The sequence below is a fragment of the Pinus tabuliformis genome, chromosome J (assembly GCF_031772625.1).
Source record: "Pinus tabuliformis cultivar Carrire ecotype Pingquan chromosome J, CPIR1, whole genome shotgun sequence".
Taxonomy (NCBI): domain Eukaryota; kingdom Viridiplantae; phylum Streptophyta; class Pinopsida; order Pinales; family Pinaceae; genus Pinus; species Pinus tabuliformis.
Genome location: NC_142295.1, coordinates 1,084,671,179 through 1,084,682,367, shown reverse-complemented (window position 1 = coordinate 1,084,682,367; position 11,189 = coordinate 1,084,671,179). Strand labels below are relative to the sequence as shown.

At 31.4% G+C, this 11,189-nt stretch overlaps 1 protein-coding gene across 1 annotated transcript; it reads left to right on the top strand.

Moving 5' to 3' along the window:
• The first annotated feature begins 6,399 nt into the window (after window positions 1-6,399).
• LOC149230754 (carbon catabolite repressor protein 4 homolog 1-like) lies at window positions 6,400-7,374 on the top strand. Its single transcript, XM_089381411.1, has one exon. It carries the CDS (start codon window positions 6,400-6,402, stop codon window positions 7,372-7,374), a length of 975 nt encoding a protein of 324 aa, XP_089237537.1.
• Window positions 7,375-11,189: the final 3,815 nt, after the last annotated feature.

Sequence of the window (11,189 nt, the reverse complement as noted above, 5' to 3'; positions counted from 1 at the left end):
ATTCAGCCTCTTCGAGGGGGCAACCTCCTTTACATTACATAAATGAACAATTCTTGGATGATACAAATGAAAAAACCTCCTTTCTATATATAGGAGTCTAAGGAGTCACAATATAATCCAGCCGACCTAACAATAATAATATAAAGCCACAAAAATAACAATAGAGGGATTCTATGGGGCACAGAAATAACAATATGGGGGTAATAGGGGCACAAAAATATAAATAAGGGGTATAACTACAATAGTAATGGGGTAATCACTAGTATTATAGGGACCCAACACGACGCCCCTCCAAAAGCGGTTTCCACCGTTCCTGCCGTAACCCGCCTTCCTGCCAATGTCACCCACCACTTCCACTAAATCTCCATTCCATTTCCGCCATGTATCCATTCTGCATATCACCTCCCACAAACATTTAACCTCGCTGTCACTCTCGCACCACTCACTGCCTGCCAGTTGGACTATTTTCCCCACTCACCTCCACGTCAATTCTCAACATCACCCTTGTGGACTCCAGTTCATCTCCACCAACCATGTGCCTCCACATCATCCCCCACCTCCATGTCACATGTTTGTTTCATGGTCAGTTAAATTATGTTTTCTCCTATGAAGCAGAATAATTTGAAACATGGTTTAGAAACCGCTGAGAATGAATTTTAAAAAATTAAAAGAGGTTTCTTATGATAAGATCCTCGTTTACCAAAACCTCTCTCATGTTTCTAAAATATGGTACAGTTTTGGAAATTCGGATGAATCTTTGCAAGCATATTTTCTTGGATTTTCCTGTTTTTAGCGAGTGTTTCCAAATGCAGTTTCTGAGCAGGTGGAAATGAATTTTAAAATACGAAAAGTGGTTTTTGCTTCCAACATCATCATTTACAAAAAGCTCTCTCACTTTTTAACATATCTTATGGTTTGGAATATACAAACGGATTACAGGATCCCATTGTTAAAAATTTCGGGAGAAAAAACCTCAAAGACAATTAGTAAATTGGATTCCACCTCGTCAAATAAGAGTTTTTATCAAATTCTAATTGCTCTTCTTTGTTACCAACAATCCACAAAGATGGTGCCAAGTAGATTCATTAGCTTTGAATGCCCTCTATTTCAATTCTCTTTGTGTAAATACAGTTTGAGATATTTGTAACAAATCTTGATTGAACTAACATATATGTGTTGACGCAGTTGGTAGGTACTTGAGTGTAGTAGGTGATAGTTGTAGAATTATGTTTAATGACTATGAGTTGACTATGGATTATGACATGATTGTTTGTAAAAGTTGATTTCAAATTCATAGTTATGATTGTCTTGATATTTGGAACATGTGTTTGACATGTGTGAGCAGTTGCAGGAAACATGGTTGGTATTAGCGTGATGAGGTAATAGTTTATGTGTTTATATAACTAACAGTTGGGTGATGTGACAGTTTATAGCAAGACTCAGTTGCAACAGGGTAAAGGTAAAAGAAAAGAATCGGGTAAGAATTCGTTTGGCTATGTTCGGAAACGCTAATTCCTAATGAACGAGTGCTTTACATATAGGAAGTCTTGTTAACCTTGATTTTGTTTGATGTTATGTGGATACCTGCTAGATTCGTGAACATGTAATTGATAGGTATATTAGCTAGTATCTAGTTACAAATGGATTTGTCAAGATAATTGGAGTCCCTTGAGAGATGGAATGGATGTGTTCAGTTTCAAGGTAACATGCTTGGCACAACAAGCTGAGGTATTTGGTGTATTTTTATGTTTTTGATTGCACTAAAAGTAATGTGTTAATGGCAATATGATGTAGGGGATTGCATCGAAAAGCAAATTTCCATGAAATATTAAAGAATATTGAGGTTGAGCTTGCCTTAGGGGCCATGGGGATTGAGTCATGGTGTTTGCTTTTAGTCTTGTGAATTTTGTCTTTTATTGTTTTATCGTGGTTGATTTGCAATTTTGTTGTGTCTAGTGGATGATCATGCCACTTTTTTCGAATTCGTGTTGTTATTGGTTTTCTTCTTGTTTGTTTCTTGTCTTGCCTTTTATGTTTTGAGCCTTGGGAATTGTTTGGGGAAAGAGGAAACTTAATGGAGCTCGAGGAGAGATGTGTTGTACTCGAAAGTTATTGTAAGATTTAGATGAAGCTGGGTGCATGAGTAAGCACAACCGAAGGTAAGATTATGACAGTCGATTGGACTGGCCGGGTCCATTGTGGTAAATGGATGTTGGAAGTATAGAAATGATAAAGGTAATAAGAAAAGGTAATGTAAATGGATTTCATACCTTATTATTTATAGGGGTGATTTCATCCTTAAATTTCATAATATGACGTGTTATACTTGTTTCTTACAAAATTCAAGCTCTACTTGATTTTTTTAATCATATTAATATCCTCAATAATGGTGAAATGTATGACCTAGGAATAACATGAAAACCTCAATGCAGCACATCACTAAAGAATGATCAATACACATTATTGAAGTATAGTACTAATGAAATATATTAAGAGAGGAAAAAACACATCATCTCCTTGCTACCACAAAACATCTAAAAGTTAGGTTAGTTAGAACATAAGCTAATACTGAACATCCCATTAGGGATCATAAAGCACAAGGAATTTTTTGTTTATAGGGAAGTATGTACTAATTTTACTGTGAGATATGATGAAGAGACTTGACCCCAATGGATAATATTATTGTGGAATATTTCTTTGTAATCTAAACTAACTTCTAGGATTATTAAAATTTTAAGTGAATAATTGTTTGCATGAAAATTTCATAAGCTTTGAGAACATACTTCCTAGGCCATACTAAGAATGCACGAGTTTAATAAACATAGTGTTAAACATTGATCCTTAGTATTTGTGAGCAAAAAGTAGATATAAATTATGAAAATAAAAGTAACTCCTTATTAATTGAATACATTTCTAGTAACCCACCACATATTCTTGTACTAGCCATTTGTTCTACTTTATGGTGAGAAAATGAATTTGGGGATTCAAATTGTAGGCATATATTGGTAAGTGCTACCTAATATCATTATGCTAAAATCCTCTCATATAGTATATTAAACAGAAAATTCCCCATAGATGCAAAGCCCAAAATGGATGATTAAATAACTAGAGTATAATCACAATACAAGATTACACCTAGAAATCCTTTGTTAAAAAATCTTCTTCCAATGGAAATAGTATATATATATATATATATATATATATATATATATATATATATATATGTATGTATGTATATATATATATGTTCTTCTTATAGCTATTTTTTCTAATTTTTTTCATTGAATGGAATGAATAATACCACTAATGTGTAATTACAATATTGTAAATTCATATCTTTATGAATTCTATCTTGATTTACATTGCTTACTAAAGGGTGACTAAGGTTTATAGTTGTCAGTTATGAAAGTTTTTTTTTTTACCTTTCATTCAATTTTTAGATGGTTGAGGAAAGAGTTAGCATAAATTTTTGCACTACCAATTGGTACTATAATTTGTATTTCATATCACTATTAAAATTGATGATTACAAAAATATTAAACATAACAAATTTCAAGGTTGAAGTGGAATTTTTAAATTTCCATTAAAAATTATTTCAAAGAAGTTTCAGCAGCAATAATAAACATGCTGTTACCATAAATTAAAATTACAAAAAGTTACGTTTTATTCTTTATTATTATTACTTTTTTTTTACCATAAATTAAAATTACAAAAAATTACGATTTATTCTTTATTATTATTACATTTTTGTACATTAGACTTTGGAAGTGAACTTTGATGTAGGTGGCATATCTCTTTCATCCTAAGCTAAAACAATACCTCTCTCTTCTAAATCCAAAGACAATAACGAGACCTCTCTCTTCTCAGTGCAAAGACAATAATTAGATAGAAAAATGTTGTTGTTTGAGAATTAGATGTTTAAATGTAAATAAAATAATTCCTCATTTATTATGACATATTAGGTGCATTTAACAGAGAATGACATATGCTTATCAAATTGGAAAACCCAAAAATTGTCAATAACCTTAAGTATAAATTGAGCATGATTTTTGACTAAAATTACTTATGACACCTGCTAGATTAGAAAGCGTTATTGTTAAAATTCACCTTTTAAGAATCTAATAATAAATTTTGAATGAAGTACACATACTTTGAAGCCAAGGGTTGCCTATTATATAGGGGTTGAAATATATACTTGTGACTACTACAATTAAATAAAGTGAGGAATTCGGTAAAACCCTAATTATCTTCGGATATACCTTTATTAATCCAAAAAATAGTAATATAATTTGTTTTAAAGCCAATTTCCTTGACTACTTCTGGAATTCAAGAAATTGTGTAAAATCAAGTAATAGCTGGATCAAATGCAAAAGTCCAACATGGTTATCATTAAGAAATTATTCCACCCCCCTTAACTCAATAAATGCACTCGACATTAAATCAATTTGAAGTTTTAAAAACGTAACTACATCAAGAAAAGTTAAATGATTTTCAATTGTTAATTCTGTTTTCATTAGAAATACAAAATCACCTCCATTACATCAAATGTCCAACATGGTTATCACTAAGAAATTATTCCACCGCACCTAACTCAATAAATGGATGAGACATTGAATCAGTTTGAAGTTTTCAAAACCTAAATACATCAAGAAAAGTTAAACCATTTTCAATTGTTAATTCTGTTTTCATTAGAAATACAAAATCACCTCCATTACATCGAGCAACTGTAAAAATCCAACATGGTTATCACAAAGAAACTATTCCATGACACTTAATTCAATAAATGCACTAGACATTGAATCAATGTGAAGTTTTCAAAACCTAAATACATCGAGAAAAGTTAAACCATTTTCAATTGTTAATTATGTTTTCATTATATATACAAAACCACCTCCATTACCACCTGGATTAAGTAATTTAATGGCAATTTTATTCCAAAAATATCATAGTTTCCAAAGAACCAACCTAAATTTTTTTGTGAATCTTTTACGTGGCGCATTTCTGAATCTTTTACCTCACATATCCAGTTCAAAAATTTAATGTTCAGAGGTTTGCGTAATGAATATGAATGTAGTCAACATTCCATCCATAGTGAAAGAAATATTACTTTTTTCTACAACAACAAAAAAATAGTATTATCTTTTGTTCCATCATCAACAAATATTGCATGATGCTTCCATTTTATGGTTTTATGACCAACAAGTCAAACTTACCATAAAGAAATATTATGTTTTTCTACAACAAAAAAAGGAGTATTATTTTTTGTTCCATCATCAACAAATATTGCATGATGCTTCCATTTTCTAGTTTTATGACCAACAAGTCAAACTTATGATAGGAGGCATAAAGTCCATGAACTGAGATTTAGTTTACTTTCGAAAATATATTTACCATTTGTATTTTCAAGAAGCAACAATCATTTTATATATTGAAGAATAATCAATGGACAACAATCATTCATATATTGAAGAATAATCAATGGACGAGGGTGTTTAGTGTTTTGAAAGAAAGATTTTCTTATACCTTGATGATTTTAGCTTTGAACTTTTGAATATAAATTGCATTAATTATTTTTAATGAGATTCAGTCTATTGTTATTTTTGATAATATCACGGCCCCTTAGTGTTAGAATAAGAATGTTAATTGTCTTTGCTGTATTGACTTCAATCATTAGCTTCATGTTTGTACAAACACAAACTTAAGAGGGTCAAAGCTATCTGTGCAACATGTAATGTATTGTCCTTTGGTGGATCTCATTCACCTCAAGGGAAACTATGTTGTACAATGACCTCACTTTATATAAAAAATACAAAAAATACTTAGAAAATTTAGAAAAAAAAAGAAGTAAACATACTCTAATTTTGTAGAAAAATAAATGGGAAACAGTAAACCTACCTTATTTACAGAAAATAATAGAAAGTAGATGTACTTTATTCGAAGAAAAAAGTAAAGAATAACAAATAACCCTATTCTAATTGTAGGAGAGGAAAAGAAACAAGTAAAGCTAGTTTAATTGCATGAACGTAGACAAAATCATTTGTTTATTCCAGTTGCCAAAATACGAGTAAGATTGCCAACTTCGTTTCAAAAATATGTTTTTTTTTTAATATTTCAGTCTTTCCGAAATTATCCAAATGCCGACGTTTTAACCAAGCTCGAAGTTCAATAGTTTTTTTTGGTTTAACATACAACATATTTAAGCTATATATACAAAAAGCTTATGGAGCACTAATCCATCTCTTCTGTTCATTGAGGAGCGGGTAAAATCACGGATCCATATCTTCCGTTTATACAGCAGAGCATCGATCTTAACCCAAAAAAGAAAATTTGACTGGTACGGCTTATTAAAAAGTTGAGAAGCTCGTTTGAAAGGGGTAACAACGCTAAAGCTGGTAGAACATGGGAGGAGAAGTTGTTGTTATCGAAGGGGAATTACAGTTACTGGCAAAAATGAAATTGAAAAGGGTTTCCATAGAACCTATTGTTGATATAACGCTGAGTGTAAAAGATGTGGTAGACGGTCATTTCAGGGATGACGATGAGGATTTAAGGAGGCAGAGATGGTATTGCGTCCATAGTGTTGGTGAATGCATTTCTCCAAACAACACTCATATGTTGTTGTCTGCCTCCGAGTCTTATAAACCCAACACGCAGGACGTAGGCAAGGTATTACTTCTAGAAGTTGAAGGAAAGGGGTTTTTCGTTACTGAGCCAGTTATTCCATTTCCCCACCCCGTTCCTAGGCGAATGATTCAACTTTACAACGACAGGTATGATAGAAGTTTGAGGGGTCCATCATTCAGAGTTGTGACATACAACATTCTGGCGGACGTGTATGCTACTTCAGAGCAGTTCCCCAACTGTCCTCCATTCGCGCTCAGATGGGAAAATCGCAGACAAAACTTGTTGAAGGAAATATTAGAGTGCGACCCTGACATCATTTGCCTCCAGGAGGTACAACAGAACCATTTTTCTGATTTTTTCCATCCAGAATTGGCCAAATTAGGATATGAAGGGATGTTTAAGCGAAAGCAGAGAGAAGGCAACATTCCAACTGTTGATGGTTGTGCAACGTTTTATAAACTGAATCAATTTGACTTGATAACTTTGTGTTCGATTAATTTGAGATATAAAGACAACATTGCCCTGCATGTCATCCTTTCCATAAAAGAAACTAGTGAACGTCTGTGCATAACCAATACCCACATCCATGCAAATAATAAAAACAGTGATGTAAAGCTATGGCAGGTCTACTACTTGCTCAAAGATTTGGAGAAGTTTGTCCACGATATTCCTGTTGTACTATGTGGAGACCTCAATTCTTTGTCCGGAAGCACTCCCCACTCACTTCTTACCTGTGGATCCCTTATATGAAGAAATTTTGGATTATGATCCATCCACTAAACTCATGTTTCGTCATAGAATACCTTTAGCAAATGCTTATTTTAAGTATTCCCTATGCAATCTTCCCCTACAAGACGCGTTGAAGAAAATGGATGGTAAAACGGGGAGCCGCATTTCACTACCTTCATTGAGAATAGCCGAGGGAAATTTCAGGGAACGTTAGATTACATTTTCTACCATGCCACGAAGTTGAAGTTGGTGTTTTTGCTGGATTTAATTGACGACGAGGACGTGAAGTACCATGCACTTCCTTCGGTTAATAATTCTTCCAATCATATCCCAATTGCAGCCGAGTTTAGTTATATCTCCACATCCAAAATAGCAGCATAAGGAAATATGCAACTGAAGAGTTATGGCCAAAGCCACTGATACCAATAGAAAACTGAGGAAGCGAAATGTTCCTAGCTGGTTCTTAGTGGCTGTAAAATTGTGGAGTAATTTATGTTTTTAAATCGCTGAGATGAGATAGAATCAATCATCTATTAGTTTTGATTTTTAATTGATGTGATTATTTAAAATCATGTTATTCTCACAGTGTGATTATTCTCTTTGATTTAGAAATTTGATTATTGGAAACATGTTATCCTAACATTATGATTCACTGAAAATATATTCTATATATATTAATTTTTTCAATAGTTTTGATAATTGCAATTTTAAAAAAATAAGCTCATTTGGATGTATTTTAGTTTTTTTTTTTACTTTTATCATTTCAATTATTTTCATGTTTTTTAAATTACAATCATTTTCATGTTTTCTAAATTACAATTAATTAAACTTCAAGAAAAATAAAAGTGTATTTATTTTATTAACAATATAAATAAATAAGTTTAAACTATATAATTCTTCTCATGTTTTTAAATTATAATTAATTAAATCTTAAAAAATGTATATATTTTATTAACCATATAAATAAGTTTAAATTATATAATTGAAAATGTATGAGAATAACTCAATTTTATAAAAAAATGATTTTTTTTGTTTTTTGTTTTTACCTTATCATCCTCTCATCTTTATTCAAGTACCAATTTCAAATCCCCTGATCTATAAACCCAACACCTCTATCTCTAGAGTATAGACAAGGCCTTCAAAGAAATATATGTTAATGGTTCAATAAAATGTTTAAAGCTAGAAATTTATTCATAGATTTTCATTAACATAAAGAGCACAATATTATGATGCACTCTTATGCCTGGTGTCTTATAAAATATAATCATCTAAAATCATTGTGTAGAGTAGGAGAACTTTACAGTATAAAATGGTATTTTTGCTAAAATAAAAGTAAAAAAAAATGAAAGCCCTAAATCTATAGATAGGTGAGAAATGCTAAAGCTCGGACTAAATGCAGTTGTCTTTGTCTAGTTTGTCTTCTTGTGAATTGACAATGGAAAGAATTTGTAAAACAACTTATCCCCTTATCTCTCATAATATAGTTTCAAATTTTGAAATAATTTTGATAATCTCAAATTTTGGAATATTTGAATAATAAAAAAGCAAATCAATTGTATAACTTTATTTTTATAATATTTTTCTATTCATAATCCTATATAATTCCTAATTTATTTTTCCCCTTCGTACTCCTAACTCATAAAAGCAACATGCTCCTAAATTTTAAATGAAAACACTAAAACATTGCTCCTAAATTTTAAATGAAAACACTGAAACATTGCTTCAAATCACCTTAGGAATTTCTTTGTTGTGTTGTTGGTAAGTAGCTATATTAGCACTCCTCAGTGGTTTTGATAGGCTTCCCTTTCCCTCCTCGATTTAAGTTATTAGAATCATTTATTTCTTGATTGTATCCTTTTTTTGTTTATATTAATAAGATTTCAATTTTTTCTTTTTTAACCATGTTTAAAACTTAACAAAAATTAATTTGATTTTAGATCATATTAAAAAATTATTTCTTAATGTGTTTGTAAGTAGTTGGATTAACTGAATTAAGTTCTAATTTAATAAGAAACAACTTATAAACATCTAAATCGTTAAAATTATTTTATAATGAATTTAATAAAAAACAACTTAAACACCTAAATCATTACAATTATTTTATAATAACATTATTTTTTGATATTTTATCCCCAATCAATTACGCTTTAAAAAATTGAACTCCCATAACTTGAGAGAATCCCTTACCTGAGGAAATTTTGGATTAGTTTCCTCATTCAATACCTTAAGAAAACACTTATCTTTCCTATCCTTGATGTAATGTTCCCATAGAAGACCTGTTGAAGAAAATTGTTGGTCAAGTAGGGGAGCCACGTTTCACTACATTCGTGAGAAATCGTCGAGGCAATTTTTAGGTGACGTTGGATTACATGTTCTACAGTGCCACGAAGTTGAAGGCAGTGTATTTACTAGAGATTATTGATGAGGAGGAGGTGAAGGACCGTGCACTTCGTTCGTTAATCATTCTTCCAATCACATCCCAATTGTAGCCATGTTTAGTTACACCCCCGCATGAAAACCTGCAATGAAAGGAAATATGCATCTCAAGGGTTATGACCATAACTTTAGATAGAAAAATGAAGAACCTTATTAAATGAAATGTTCCTTGTTGTTGTTTGATATTCACGGTAAAATTGTGTGGTAATTTATATTAATTTTTTCTTTACTAAAAATAAGATAGACACAAAGAATTGTGCATTTTTTTCTTTTTTATTTCTCCTATTATGTTCTTTTTTTATTTCTCCTATTATGTTTTTATTTCTCCTATTATGTTCATTATGATCTATAAGCATTGGACCAGGTTTTGTCATTGTCACGGTAGTTGTGTGGGATGTGAAGTCGGCTAGAGGGGAGATTTGGTTAGTGGAAAAATTAATTCTTGCTGGTTATGAGCATCTTGTCTCCATTGTGTGCGTTCTCATTGTCATGGTAGTTGTGTGGGATTTGAAATTTGCTAGAGGAGAGATTTGGTGAGTAGAAGAATTAATTGTTGTTCGTTATGAGCATATTATCTCCATTGTGTGTGTGGTCATTGTCATTGTCATGGTAGTTGTGTGGGATGTGAGAATGGCTAGAGGGGAGATTCGCTTAGTGGGAAAATTAATTCTTGCTGGTTTTGAGCATCGTATCTCCATCGTGTGCTTTGTGATAGACTTAGTTTCATAAACTACATAAGTAAATATGTTGGAATGATTTTTTTTCTTTAAATCTCCGTGAGAAGAAAGTTTATGTACCCATTCCTAAGTGCTTAATTGTAAATACAGGGCCTTTTTTTTAGGAAAATGTGCAAAGTGATGTGAAAAAAATATATGAATAAATAATATAAGGAAAAAAGGCACATATATATAAATATACCTAGAAATAATTGAATGTTGTAAATAAATATTAATATATACATCTGTGAAACAATAAACAAAGTAGAATATTGTAAGACTCTTAGATGAGTTATAGCCAAATATTGGGAACCACCTAAATTTGAAAAAAAAAACATTACCCCTATTTACCATTACAGGGTTTCAAGATACCTTTCATATTGACAAAATGTTCTCTTTCTTGTATATAAGGTAATGTTTCATGATAATAACAAAAGTAAGAAATTCTAATCAGCCACTCCAGGGGCTTGATAAATTGAATTAAATCTCAGCATTGAAAAATTGTTGTTTTCCTGAAATTATATAATAGAAGATACAAGTACAAAATACCAGGGAAGTTATAAATGATGTAGGCTTGACAGTTTCTTATGGAATGGTGCACTCAGGCCATGACCTTTAACGACATATAGGTTAGGTGTGTAATATACAAAACCATTTACTTTCATTAAAAAAGAAACTATACGG